Source organism: Phascolarctos cinereus, unplaced genomic scaffold, assembly GCF_003287225.1.
Source record: "Phascolarctos cinereus isolate Bilbo 61053 unplaced genomic scaffold, phaCin_HiC Scaffold_3;HRSCAF=262, whole genome shotgun sequence".
NCBI classification, from domain to species: domain Eukaryota; kingdom Metazoa; phylum Chordata; class Mammalia; order Diprotodontia; family Phascolarctidae; genus Phascolarctos; species Phascolarctos cinereus.
This window is the reverse complement of record NW_027555736.1, coordinates 228,949,231-228,963,771: the sequence shown is the minus strand read 5'-3', so window position 1 is coordinate 228,963,771 and position 14,541 is coordinate 228,949,231. Positions and strand designations below refer to the sequence as shown.

At 41.9% G+C, this 14,541-nt stretch overlaps 2 protein-coding genes across 4 annotated transcripts in view; both read left to right on the top strand.

Annotated features, from left to right (window-relative positions):
- Positions 1–14,541, top strand: part of LOC110208345 (prostaglandin reductase 2-like) — a 544,334-nt gene that overhangs the window by 472,408 nt on the left and 57,385 nt on the right. The gene's annotated exons all lie outside the window — the stretch shown is intronic.
- On the top strand, positions 4,945–11,796 carry LOC144456355 (uncharacterized). Its single transcript, XM_078151480.1, has 3 exons — positions 4,945–5,166; positions 7,938–10,133; positions 10,999–11,796. The coding sequence occupies exons 1-2, from the start codon at positions 4,960–4,962 to the stop codon at positions 8,157–8,159; spliced, it is 429 nt and encodes a 142-aa protein (XP_078007606.1). The 5' UTR covers positions 4,945–4,959; the 3' UTR covers positions 8,160–10,133; positions 10,999–11,796.

Genomic DNA, 14,541 nt, shown 5'->3' with positions numbered 1-14,541 from the left:
GTCATTCCTTGGGTGAAGCAGGGAATATTGCTGCTGACTAGGTGGTCACAAGATGGATGGGCTCCCCTTTAGATGGGGCAAGAGGGGGTGCTATGAGCTTTATATATGCTCCAGGAACATATGGGGGAATCATTCTGTACCATGCCTCCCATGTTTGGTTTGGTCATGAAATTAGAGTGAAACAGGATGGAGACATCTCTGTCAGCATTCTTGTGGTTACAAAAGCTATAGCTAGTAAACTAGTAGTGAACATTACATTAAAGTTTGAGGCCTGTTATTGGGCCATTTTATTAGAATCTATATTCTTATATAACTTATACAAAATAGGGATTAACACATTACTTATTCTTATACCTATTATTAGATGACTAAATATGTATTCTAGATGAGTATAGTAAAATAATTGCTAACAATCATTACGCCTTATAGAACTACCCCTTAAGTAATGAACTGACTAATATATTGATTGGTGTTTGAGTAGGGGTCCTCAATGAATCATGTATCTTACAAAGAACCGAGGCCTATGAGAATGGAACTGCATATTGTCCTGGAAATAAAATGGCACAAGACCTCTACTATGGCATTCCAGAGAAATAGTTTCTGGGTAATTAATCATTTTATTAATCTTGCTAGCAGATAATAAAAGGGGTCACTGGTACTTTCAAAATCCAAAAACCCCTCATAGTATGCCCTTGGAAGAGTAGATGTTCCTGAGGGTGACAATTGACTCTGATTGGTTAACAAGTAATAAGGGAATGAATACTATAATGAGAGGTGGACCTATTCTAATGAGTGGCAGACCACCCAGCCTCGGCCAGTCTAGACAAAGGATCTACCACCCTGCCCAAACCTGCCAGAGTGGAACACAATAGGCCAGAATTCACCTTAGATTAAATTCTTTGTAAGGTTCTCTGGTTGGATGGGGTCACCTACCCAGGATCTAAAGGCATGTACCCCAAGGATTTGGGCAATCCTCCTCTTCCATCAACAATGCCCTTTAGAGACTGAACAACATACAGGCTTCTGAAAAAATTCCTTTTCAATAATTCATTATTAATATAATAGAGAAAAAATCATTTCTCTCACATACCTTTAAAGCATATTTCTTTCACTAAATGCTATCAGCAAAAGAGTCAAATCAAGAGCAGAGATGTCCCAAGGTAGACAAACCATAGAGAATGATCATGGCCCTGGTTGACTATTGACGTTTTAACTATACAGCCAATTAAAGAGCTTCTAATTACATGGATAGCAGACTAGAACAAGTTGTAGAAATTCTACACGTGGTCCCATGGTTCTATTACACATCCTCATGACTTTCCCACAAGCAGGTTCCATAGCCTCTCCCTCATGGGGAGTGGCTATCAAAGGTGTTCTTTCTATGTGCCAATACCAGAAATTACATAATCATAACTGAAAATCAACACAGAAATAATTGCACAATTCCACTGGAGAATCTAAAGATTTTATTTAATGCAGCAGCTAAGGTTCATTACTGAATTTTATTTGTAAAAGCTATCAAAATCAAGAAACTTCCTATAAAATCACAATAAGAATGTCAGAGAACTCAGCTCTGGTATTCTGACCCAAATCTCTTCTACTGAAACTCCTCATTATTCTGTCAGGAATAAAGAGGGAAAAGATGAAAAACAAGAATAAGAACAGAAGAAAGAAAAATGAAAAAAACCATAGAGAACCACAGGTCAAGTAGCCCTCAAGTTAGAGTTGGCACTTATACCTGATCTGCCTCCTCCATCCTCCCACGACCAGGGCCCACCCTCCAAAGCAGCCAGGCTTTAGTACTGCTGTGGTCCCTCTCCTTAACCACCTTTACTGACCAAAGCCTGAGGAATTCCTGCTTGGATCGGCCCACTTTAGCCAAGGATGATAAAGATTGTTACTCTTCAGTTCCACCCCTAAAATTAATTCATTGGGTTTAACTGCTCTTTAGCCTCATTTCCCCATAGTCCAGGGTAGAATGTGGGGCTGAACTTGAGAAAGAGGCTAAAGGTAAGGGAAGGGGGGGGGGGAGTGCAGTAAAACCTAACCTGATTACAAGCCCTTCTCTTTGACAACAGTGACAAAGCTGAAAAGTCTGCTGAAAAGTCAGTCAATCCTGGTCCCTCCCTGCCCTAACCCTCCAAAAACAAAACAATACAAAACAAAACAAAACAACTGTCCCCTCTTCCCTAACCTGAGGAGATTCCCTACTTTCTCCATTTCTCCCGTCAGCTAGACCACAGAGTGTAACTGAAATAATCAAGTGGAAAGTTGATACAGGTCATTATACAAGTTATGCTTTTCCCTTGTAAATGCTGAAATAAATCAATTATACAAATGAATTAAATTCACCAAGTATTTAAAAATATACTAAATGTTCCTCCACTAAAGTCTTTTTTTATGTCATGTTAACAGTATGGAAGTGACCCTGGTCTCTTGACAAAGCTGATCTCCCAAGGTAGAAAAGTTGAGTTTGGGTCAGTGATTGTGTTTTCCTTTCAAGGACTAGGCTTGATAAGTTTGAAGAGGGTCAAAACTAGGCTGACCCCAGGTTGGTTAATTTTGGGGCCACAGAAATTCTCAAATCTCTATTAAGTGATAGGACAGTTATGATTTGTCTGGGTGGGGGAGTACATGCACCAATAAAGCTATAAATTCTTCAAGAATATATACTCCATATTGTCGATACCAATATAGATCTGTTCATCTTCCATGATAATTTCCTTATGATCTTTCACTTAGAGGAAAGAGCTCTTAACCTTTTTTATGTGTCGTAGATTCCTTAAATACATAAAATGAAATACACAGAAAATTACCAAAGAAATCAATTATGCTGAAATACAGTTATCGATTAAAAAAAAAGTTCACAGATCCTAGGTTAAGAAATTCCACGTACAGGAAAGTGGAGACAGATTGAAGTCAGACATACAAGCTAGAACTTTTTTGTAATAGGCAAAGTGAAAAGGACCAATTAGAGTAATGACAGTGGAAATAAAGGGGACAGTTGAGAAAGGTGGAGGATGGAGGAAGAATCAATGGGACTTGATTACAGTTGTTTGTCCTTTATTCTTGAAGAGGACCATGACATCAGGAAGGTGATGCCATGACACGCAAGTGAATTGGATGTAATGGAGGGAGGGCAGTGAAAGTCATCAGCCCCACTTTCTCCTCCAGAGCCATCTGGGTCCAGTGGCAAATAGATCAAGACAAATGGAGATGGCCCAGGATGTAGTGGGGACCTAGGCTTTTTAGACCTAACTTTAACAGGTATCTGTTTGACTGAGGCAATATCCATTCAGTGATCAAGATTTAATAATAAAAAAAAAAGACAGAGAATGACCTCTTTACCTAGTCAAAGACAGAAACAAAAACAAAATCTATCTGGAGGGAAATATCCTCAGGGTTTCTGGCCAAAACAGAAACAATTGCTATTTACATTCATTCCGAGCCAATCAGGGCCCTAGCAATGACCAAGTAAGGCTTGTCCTGGGACCAATTGTTGGCCAATCAATGAGAGCAAGAGTGATTTGGGGTTAAGGCTGGTCTTTAAGAGAAAAAAGGCAGTGGATAGAGCACCAGCCCGGGAGTCAGGAGGACCTGAGTTCTAATTCGGCCTCAGACAAATAACACTTACTATCTGTGTGACCCTGGGCAAGTCACTTAACCCCATTGCCTAGCAGAAAAAGGAAAAAAAAATTTCAGAAATTAAAATTTACATTCCCTTGGGGCAGAGTACCCACAAGTAAGGGTGTGATACCCTATGAGGATAGAGAGAAGTGAAAGGAAGGAAGGAAGGAAGGAAGGAAGGAAGGAAGGAAGGAAGGAAGGAAGGAAGGAAGGAAGGAAGGAAGGAAGGAAGGAAGGAAGGAAGGAAGGAAAGAAGGCCATGTAGCCCAGCTGGCCAGTTCCAGTTTGGTCCCCAGTAGGCAGCCCCTTTCCTACCCTCTTGTTTGAGGCCAGAAATAGAGCTTGGTATGGATTAAATGGAGGGGGCAGTAAGATAAGTAGAAATCTAAGATAACTGAGGCTTCGAATATAGGTGCCTGGGAGGATGTTGATGCTAAGAAGAGAAATATATAACTTAGGAGAAAGTAGAAGTTCTGGGAGAATGATGAATTTTGTTTTGGATTTAAAGCTGAAAGGGACTTCAGCAATCATCTGGCTCAACCTGAGCTTTATAGACAGGGAAACTGATACTGAGAGAGATTAATATTCAGGTGGACATCTGCAAAGTCAGGCTGATGGCGTGATGGGACCTGGAACCCTAAAAGGAAAAGGCCCTGTCTTTGGAAGCAATCCAGTCCCTGAATTTTCCCATACGTTTCAGCAGCCCATAGCATTTGGTCTTTCCCAAGGCATGTGGCTCACCCCCGCCCACCTAGATTTTTGACCGTCCTTTCACAGTCTCTCCAGCCGCCACAGACTTCTTTATTCATGACACGTGGGGGTCAGGCATGAACACGGAGAGGACGAGGGAGAGGCTGAGCTGAGGGCAGACACGGAGTACCCAAGGGGAAGACAGCCCTTAGGGCCAGGCATTCAGGCAGGTGGGCAGAGTGGGGCGAAGGTCTCCTCTCCTGGAGCTTGCAGCTGAAACCTTATGTTTTCTTCCCCCCCCCCCCCATTAGGACGGCGGAGCGGGGGTCCTGGAGGAGGGGGACCGTCTTGCTTTGCTTTTTCTATCTCTAGTACTCAGCAGACAGTCAGTGATGCTGTGCGGCCCAGGGGATAAGAACACTGTTCTTGGTATTAATAAGACTTAAATTCGAATTGTGCCTCAGATACTTACTGGCTGCGTGATGCTCAGCCAGTCACTTAGCCTCTGGCAGCCTCAGTTTGCTCAAGACTCCAGGACGCTGTGTTTTGAGTAGAGAGGTGCTGAATGGGTAGAAAAGACAAGACGGGGAAACTGATTGGATGTGCGGGGTTAGAGCCCGCCCCCTCCGGCTCCTCAAACCAATGAGCAGCCTCTTTGAAGGACGCCTGTTAAGGGCCTGCTCCCGGTCCTCTCCCCTGCGTAGCGTGATGTTGTCCCCTTGGGGGGCGGGGAGGGGGGGGAAGCCAAAACTTCCTGTCCCGCGCTCGAACAGCTTCCGGCGGGAGCCGGAAGCCCGGCTTCTGGACAGAGTCAGGGAGCGGGCACTGCTGGCCACCCAGGAGGTGGAGGTGAGAGCGAGGCTTGTCTGCGTCAGGTCCGGGTCGGCGCCTGGTGACGGCCGCGCGGAGGGGCCCGGTCCGAGCGGAGGCGGGGGGCGCAGCGCCGGGTTTCTGAGAGGAAAGTGGGAGGGGAGAGGGAAGCTGCCCCCGGAGCCTCCTTTCCCGGGAGTCAGCCCCGCTCTGGGGGGGCCCTTGTCTGAGGCGCTCGGGCCGCGGTCTTAGGCCTCGGGCCTCTTCCACCGGAGGGCCCGGGAGCGCCAGTGGGCCCCGAGCTGTCCGAGGTCTCCGGCGGGGTCTGTGGGGCGACGCTGGCTGATCACCCCCGGGCGCAGCCGGCCTCCCCCTCCGCGGGCCGAGCTCCTCGTCCGAGGGCCCTGGAAAACATGGAGGCGGGTGGCCGTCCCCGCCTGGCAGAGGCCGTGTCCGCTCTGGACGTGTCATGCCAGGCTGCCCTCGGCCTCCCCGCCCTCGCTGGGGGCGCACCGAGGGGAGACGGTGTCGGACGCCGGCCGGCCGGCTGCCCACGGCAGTCATTCGGGGACGGGAAAGAGGGGGCAAGGGTGGCCGAAGGGTTCCCCCTCCTTCCTGCCTTGTGACTGCTCGCCCCCATTCGTGTAATGTATTCGAACTCCACAATCTCTTAGTGAGTTTTGTTCCGCCTCCAACAAGAGAAAAATACGAGAGCGCTGTTAATTTTTGTTTTTGAAACAAAGTTCTCTTCGATTCCAAGGCCCTCAAAATTTGAGCTCATTTTCTCGATTCCTTCTTCCAGGGCTGGAAGCTAATCTTGGACGGTTTTAAATTGAGAATGCGTGAAGTTGAGTAGTTTGGCCCTTAGTTTTGATAGAGGTGGTTTCTCAGAATTCGAATGAGTAATCCCCTCGGTGCAATGGCCACGGCATTGGATTAGGACTCCAGCTCCAGCTGGGTGGGCTGGTCATTTGATCTTTCTGGGTCTGTTTCCTCAACTGTAAAATGAGAGGCCGATGACCTTGAAGATCCCTTTCTGCTCCGAAGTTATGGTTCTGTAAATATCTGTGTTGTGTTTACCTGTGTCATAAATACAGAGAAGAAGAGGTAATTTCTTTAGTTTTCAAATAGGGGCATTTGTTTTGTGATTGAAAGAGACCACTCCAGTACTGTTCTGTAGTGTAAAGGAAGGTCGATGTTCCCTGATTCAGGAGAGCTAAATTTTAGCTCTAGCTTGCCTCGAAATGGCTAGATGACATTTGGTAAGCAGGTGCTTAATCATTTTGTGTCTTAAATTTTCTTTTCTGTAAAAGATGATGATTGATCCACCTCCCAAATTGAGTTATTCTAAATTTGTTGGACTAAACAGGATAGATTGGACTTTATCAGGGCCTTTGCAACTCTGAAATCCAATGATTCTGACAAGTCTAGATCTCACATCAAATGACAAAGCACTGTTAATTGGGATCACTGCAGATTAATGCAGTGTAATCTCAGGTGGGCCTTCACTACTGCATGGAAGTCATACTGATTTGTTTTGGTATTTTAGTCAAGTTTTAGAGACTTCAAAATTTGCCTGTTTTAACCTTTCTTTACACTTGCCTTGGAGATAGAGGAGAGGCAGAATGGTGTAGTCAAAGGAACCCTTGATTTGGAGTCAAAGGACTTGGTTCTAACCCCAGTTTTGATTCTTTGTATGACTTTAGCTAGTTAGCTTCCCTGGGTCTCAGTTTACAAATAAATGAGAGAGTGGAACTAAATGGCTTTTGAGGGTTCTGCCAGCTATACATGAACTATTCAATCTTCTATGAACTTTTCTAGTTAATAATCAGAGTCCTGGTCTTTTAACCATTGCCCTCCTTTTTTTCATCAGTAGCTTTTTTGAATAGGTCAGATTGGAACCCTTAATGACATCCATTGTTTGCTCATATTTTGAACTTTGCTTTAACCAACTTATAGACTGCATCCAGATGGATGATTTGGACTGATTCTCACATCTGACACTTTTTTCTTTTTGCTAAGATAGAGAATTTTTGTAACATTGTTCACCGTTTAATATAACTCACGACCGTATTAGCTGTTATACCATACTGTTGATTTTTTTCTACCTTTGCTGTCCACTGTTTGTTTTTTAGACGAACCATTGTCTAGCCATGCATCCTTTATCTTGTACTTGTGAAATTGTGGTGTTTGGTTTTTCTTTTTAACCTAAGTGTAACAGTTATATTTGTTCTCATTAAATTTCATTAGCTGAGTAAACAATTTGATCTGCTATTCTACCTTGTTGAGATATTTTTGAATCTTGACTCTGTCATTCACGATTAGCTTAACCTCACAGCTTTGTTCTTCTGCAGATTTGACAAACTTGCCTTCTTTTCCTTTATCTGGGTTATTGTCAAAAATGTTAAACTGCTCAGAGTGAAGCATAGATTCCTTAGGACATTCACTGGAGACATCCTTCCGAGTTAACATTAACTTTATTTATTGTTTATTGTTAACAATAAACATTTAATTACTATTCTTTGGATTTGGCTATTCAACCAAGGAAGATTCTGAATTTTCCTAATTGCACTATCATTTAGAGCTTGTCTTTCTATTTTGTCTACAAGGATAGTGGGAAAGACTTCATCAAAATACTTTAATGAAATCAAAATAAACTATATAGAATTCCCCTCATCTACTAGCTTAGAAACTCTATCAGAAAAAATGAATTAAGTACTTCCTGTCTTTGATGAAGTTATGTTGGTTCTTTGTCCTCACTGTTCTTTTCTAACATGTTCACTAACTCTCCCTTTAATAATACATTCTAGGCTGGAAATATGACCAAATGCTTTCTGGTTGACCACTGCTATGATGATGATGGTAGAGAGGAGACAAAGGAAGAGGAAGTAGAAGAGGAGTATGAAGAAAAGGAGGAAGATGAAGATTACTACCTTACCCAGGAGGCTATGGCTGTGTTTGAGAGACTTAAGAACATAGACTGCCTCTTTGTTGAGGACGTTTGTATTACTGAGCCAAAGACAATCAAGTAGCTCCTGTGTACCCCCGCAATTTACTGTTGGATATTGTGGAATGAATATTCTCACAAATACGTCCTTCCTTTAAGGAGTCATGCAGAGGTGGAGCGAAGGTGGTGAAGTAAAGACAGGAACTCGCATGAGCTGTCTCCCTAACACCTCCAAATACCTGTAAAAAATGACTTTAAACAAATTCTAGAGCAGCAGAACCCCCAAAAAGATAGAGTGAAACAAAGTTCCAGCCCAAGACAACCTGGAAGGTTGATAGGAAAAGTCTGTTGCACCAGGCTGTGAGAGGAACACAGGCCAGCACAGACCAGGCCCCAGCAAACCTGGAGCAGCCCTCAGGGGGCTAAATGGGCCCCAGCCAACATGGAGAAGGCCTCAGGGTACTGAATCCCAGGCAGCTATGGTGGTTTCCAAGCTTCTCAACCTACAAACACCAAAGACAACTTAAAAATCTGTCAAACCTGGATGAGAGAGGAGCACAGTCCAGCCCTCACCCCTACAGCCCTGGGGCAGCTGCTTCCAGGGCTCTCAACCCACAGACAGTAAGGGGATTGAACAGCTGATCAGAAGGAGATTACAGAGGTCTTTTTGCTGGCAGTACTGCAGGATTCTGTTGCTTTGCCCATACTTGGATCTGGGTGGCAGTCCTGGGGTGAAGAGGAGCACTGGCATAGCAGAGCTTGTGGCAGCAGTGGAGAGGGAACCCCCGTCACCGTTCAAGGGCAGAAAAGGGCTTGTGGTCACTCACAGGCCTGAGCACAGGCCAAGAGAGTAGTAAACACCTCTCCTTAGATCATCCCACTTTGGAGGAACTGAAAACTTATTGGTCCCTTGAAGTATCCCTGAAAACAGCTAAACAAAATCTCTAAAGCTTGGAACAGTATATCCTCCATACTAGAAGCAGAGCCCTACCTTTTTTTTTTTTGGTGGGGGGGAGGCAATTGGGGTTCATTGACTTGCCCAGAGTCACACAGCTAGTGAGTGTTACGTGTCTGAGGCCCGGATTTGAACTCAGGTCCTCCTGCCTCCAAGGCCAGTGGTTTGTCCACATGCAGAGCCCAACCTTAAGAAACAGTTAAAATGTAAAATAATTTGCTGGGGAAGTGACCAAACATCGGGAAAAAACTCAGACTCTAGAAACTTATTTTGGTAACAGGGAAGATCAAAACATACACTCAGAAGAAGACAACATATTCAAAGCTCCTATATCCAGGCCCTCCAAGAAAGACATGAATTTGTCTCAGGTCATAGAAGAGCTCAGAAAGGATTTTGAAATCAAGTAAGAGAAGTAAAGGAAAAATTAGGAAGAGGAATGAAAGTGATTCAGAACAATTAGGAAAAACAGCTTACTAAAGGAGACCTAAAAAATACTAAAGAGAATAACACCTTAAAAAATAGACTAGGCCAAATGGCAAAAGAGGTTCCAAAAGCGTACTGAAGAAAATAATTCCTTAAAAATTAAAATGGAGCAAGTGGAAGCTAATGACTCTATGAGAAATCAAGAAATCATAAAACAAAACCAAAAGAATGAAAAAATAGAAGACAATATGAAGTATCTTATTTGAAAAACAACTGACCTGGAAAATAGATCTAGGAGAGATAATTTTAAAATTATCAGACTACCTGAAAACCTTCAAAAAATGAGCCTGGATATCATTTTTCAAGAAATTATGAAGGAAAACTGCCCTGATATTCTAGAACCAGAGGTTAAAATACAAACTAAAAGAATCCACCAATCACCTCCTGAAAGGGATCCCAAAAGAAACTCCCAGGAATATTATAGCCAAATTCTAGAGTTCCCAGGTTAAGGAGAAAATATTGCAGGCAACCAGAAAGAAACAATTTAAATATTGTGGAAACACGATCAGGCTAATACAAGATTTAGCGGCTTCTACATTAAGGGATCAGAGGGCTTGGAATATGATACTCTTGAGGTTGAAGGAGCTAGGATTAAAACCAAGAATCACCCACCCAGCAAAAGTAAGTGAAATCAGTGAGGGGGGAAAATTAATATTAATTGACATAGAGGAATTTAATGCATTCTTGAGAAAAAACAAGAGCTAAATAGAAAATTAAACTTTCAAATACAAGACTCAAGAGAAGCATGAAAAGGTAAACAGGAAAGAGAAATCATAAGGGACCTTCTAAAGTTAAGCTCTTTACATTCCTACATGGAAAGATGATATTTACATCTCATGATATTTTTCTCATTATTAGGGTATTTAGAGGGAATAATATATAGACAGAGGGCACAGGGTGAGTTGAATATGAAGGGATGACATCTGAAAAATAAGCGGTGAGAGGAATATACTAGGAGAAGGAGAAAGGGAGAAGGAGAATGGGGTAAATTATCTCACTTAAAGAGGCAGGAAAAAACTTTTACAGTGGAGAAGAGGGAGGAGGTGAGAGGGAGTGAGTGAACCTTTCATCCGCTTTTGCTTAAGGAGGAAATAACATGTACATTCAATTGGGTATGGAAATCTGTCTTACCCTGTGGGAAAGTGGGAGGAAGGGGAGAAGGGGGTGGGGGGTCTAGAAGGGAGGGCAGATTGGGGGAAGGGGTAATCGGAAGCAAACACTTTTGAGGAAGGAAAGGATCAAAGGAGAGAATAGAATAAACGGGGGCAGAATAGGATGGAGGGAAATATAGTTAGTCTTTTCCAACATGACTATTACAGAAGTGTTTTGCATGACTGCATGTGTATAACCTATATTGAATTGCTTGCCTTCACAGTGAGGGTGGGTAGTGAGGGAGGAAGGGAGAAAATTTGGAACTCAAAGTCTTGTGGAAGTGAATGTTGAAAACTAAAATAAATAAATTAAGGAATCATTCATCACTTTACAGGAATGCCAACCTAAAGAAAACATAAGAGAGAGGAAGGACTACATCATGAACATATGTTGTGTGGGCCAGAAGACCAGAATCTCCTGAAGGGCTGTACCGGTGTAAAGAAACAACTCTTTCTTCAATCAGTCAGTGAATCTCATTAGAAATTTACCTGATAGAGACAATAATTTCTTTAGAATGGGAGAGAATTTCCGTGACTGTGTAAAGAAGAATGAGATGTTGTTGAGGAAGTGCTCTAATTCACTTACATGGGTACCTCCTGGTACTGATACAGTATGTACATTCCTTTGGTGCTTTAAGTTTCATGAAAAGCTGTGGCCGGAAATACTGATTACCTGATGATGAACTCTCTAAAAAGCTAGGCAGGTTACTATATGAGAGACCCAGTAAATCCTTGGGCCTGATCCTTTCCAGCCCCTTACTAGGGCTCAGCAGAGCCTTGCCAGAGCTTGCATTGTGATTCCATAGACTTCAAGGTTCAGATTTTGGCCTCAGATTAGAGGAAATGTAGTTCCTTCCTGTTGTTGAAGAGGATGTGAATTTTGTTTTGTTTTGTTTTTAATCTCATTTTGTGAAATATTCTGTTGGTATTTTTATTCCTAAAAATCTTAAGGTTATAAACTAAATTGGATATTACTGTCATTTTTATCATGTTACTATGACACAACCATGAAAACCAAATACCTCTCCAGTAATCTGGGTTTCTTGTGTTTCTGTGAAAATTGTTTTATGTAAGTACATGTGTGTTTTGGTAAGTTAATTCCCAGATAATAAATATTGTTATTTTAAATGGTATTGTTCTTTCTGGTTTTTTTCTTGGTTTTTGTTGATGATATATGAGAATGCTGATAAATTTTATGAGTTGATTTTATGTTGTACTCTTAATTTATTTGATTTCCTTGAGTATTTTACACAAAACAGCTTGTCATCCACAAGCTGATGTTTTAGTCTTCTTTTCCAGTGCTTATTCTTTTAATTTATTTTTCTCGTCTTATTTTTGTAGCTAACATTTCAAGAACTATGTTAAATAGCAGTAGTGAGAGAAGGCTTTACTCCTGTTTTTAGTTGGAAAGCTAAACATTGCTTTTGATTTCTAGTAAATGATTTTTTTTGACATGTTAAGTAAAATCCTGCCATTCCTATGCTTTTAAGTGTTTTCAAGGTAAATAAGTAGTTATTTAATCAAAATTTTTCTGTATCTCTGTTATGCTAATTATTTTTCCTAGTTTTGAACCATTTTTCAATTTCTTTTTAACTTCAACTTGAAATGTAATGAATTTTAAAACTACATGTCTGTTTTCTGTTTGTAAGTGATGTTCTTTAGCCTGATACTTTTTCCATTTTGGGCATCAGGGTTGTATTTTTCTCTCTCTTTTTTTTTGGCAAGGCAATGGGGTTAAGTGACTTGCCAAGGGTCACACAGCTATTAAGTGTCAGGTTTCTGAGGCTGAATTTGAACTCGGGTCCTTCTCACTCCAGGGCCAGTGCTTTATCCACTGTGTCACCTAGCTGCCCCAGGCCTCTATTTTTCTCAGGAAAAGAATTGGATAGAATGTTTGTCTTTCAGTTTTTGAAAAAAGTTTATATAGCATAGGAATTCTTTGTTCTTCAGCTATTTGATAGAATTTTCTTGTTAATCCCTTATAGTTCTTTCCCCCTCTTTTTTTAAAGAATGAGATCATTTGTATGGTACAATAGAAAGAGTCATAGAAACTGGGCTAAAATCCTGCCTCTGCTGTTCTATTCTGCAAATAACTAGGTACAAACAAGTTATAATTCCCCCTCTCGGACCTATTTCTAGTGTTTATACTTTAACCCTGAAGCAGCGAGGTGGCTCAGTGGATAGAGTCCCAGGCCTGGAGTCAGGGAGACTCATCTTCCTGAGTTCAAATCTGGTCCCTAAGCAAGTCACTTCACCCTGTTTGCTTCAGTTTCCTCACCTGTAAAATGAACTGGAGAAGGAAATGGCAAACGACTTGGCATCTTGGCCAAGAAAACCCCAAATGGGGTCATGAAGACTTGGACGCAACTGAACAACAATAATTTTTGACTGATTAACTCAAATGGAAGTCTCTGGCCTTGAAGAATTTATACTATATTGGGGAGAGCATCATGTACACAGAAAATTAAATATAAAATATATACAAAATAATTTCCAAGGAGGAGACTAACAGCTGGTGCTAATGTGGGGACTGTGTAAGTAAAAGGGGAAAAAAGCCCTGGCTTTGGAGTTGTAAGATCTGGGGTTCAAATCCTGGTTAACGTCTCCTGGCCTTCTTGCTTCATCTGTAGAGTGTTGGGGAATGCCTCCACTCAGAGGTCCTACAGCCTTCCTGGAGAGTAATTCCTTCACCTTGGTCTGTTGAAGGTCAATAAATTAGGAAGCAAGGCTAGCAGATTTAAAAGCTTAATTAGCATCAGTGATGGGCATTTGCCTCATGGTTAGCAACTCCAGCAGACTAGGGGAGATAATATACACATTTAATTATATATTTATCTCTATATAACAACATAGATATGTGGTTTTATATAGCCTTAAGGCAACAGGAGTCAAAAGGATTAGGGTTAGGGTCTAACTTGTTAACCTTGTTGTCAAAGTTCAGGTTAATACTGGTGGGGATGTTTTCTTTAGTTGATCCCATTAAATATCCAGGTGGGACTTGAGAACTCCTTCAAGATAGATGATAGAATCAGTGGGTTTATCTTGTTGCTAAATAAAAAAATTGTCATTGTTCAGTCATGTTGCACTGTTCTTGACCCTTTTGGGGGATTTCATGATATTTCAAAGATTTGGGGATTTCAAAGATACTAGAGTGGTTTGCCATTTCCTTCTCCAACTCATTTTACAGATGAGGAAGGAGAGTTTCAGGTTCTGGCAATGGAGAGTAAGGAATGAGACCTTACTCTCCATGAGCTAAATGGAGTTTTTGACCCAGGGCAACAGGTGAAAGGATGAGGGTAAAGGATGGGAAGGGGAGGAGAAGGAAAAAGGGTGGAAAGGAGAGAGAGGGAGAGAGAAATAGAAAAGAAGGGAGGGAAGGGGAGGGGAAGATAGACGAGCTATGGTAGAGAAGGGAAAGATTGGATGATGCTACCATTTGTACCTGCCTACTGCTAAATTGAGAGAAATTCCAAGAAAAGAGGTGCTCTTTCCCTACTTTTTCCTCCCAGTATGTGTCTCTTAACAAATGGTAAATATAATTGGCTGTTTCTTTCTCTAAATGTTTCAGGTAACCTGGATTTTGCCTTAATCACAAAGAGGTCAGGTCTGCTAGAAATAAATATAATTGTAAATTAAGGTAAAGAGCCAAACCTTTGCCTGAATGTTAGAAATTTACCAACCTACGGGTTCAGAGTGATAGTTATCTACTCCGGACTTTCGTGTTGTATAAATTTCCTGTAATACTGCAGTGAAGGAGCTCTGCTCCCGGCAAGTTCACATTAGATTCAGCCAAACCGAAAAAAAGGAAGTGGAGCAACAGAAAAGAGAGTCATACCAGTTTATTCTTCTTGTGGTGGCTGGCGAGAAGGAAGTGAGGA

Bases quoted from the DNA above. Each gene is read 5' to 3' on its own strand.
- LOC144456355 (XM_078151480.1), top strand. From the start codon at position 4,960: ATGAGCAGCCTCTTTGAAGGACGCCTGTTAAGGGCCTGCTCCCGGTCC. The intron at 5,167-7,937 runs GTGAGAGCGAGG...AATACATTCTAG, and splicing joins TGGCCACCCAGGAGGTGGAG to GCTGGAAATATGACCAAATG.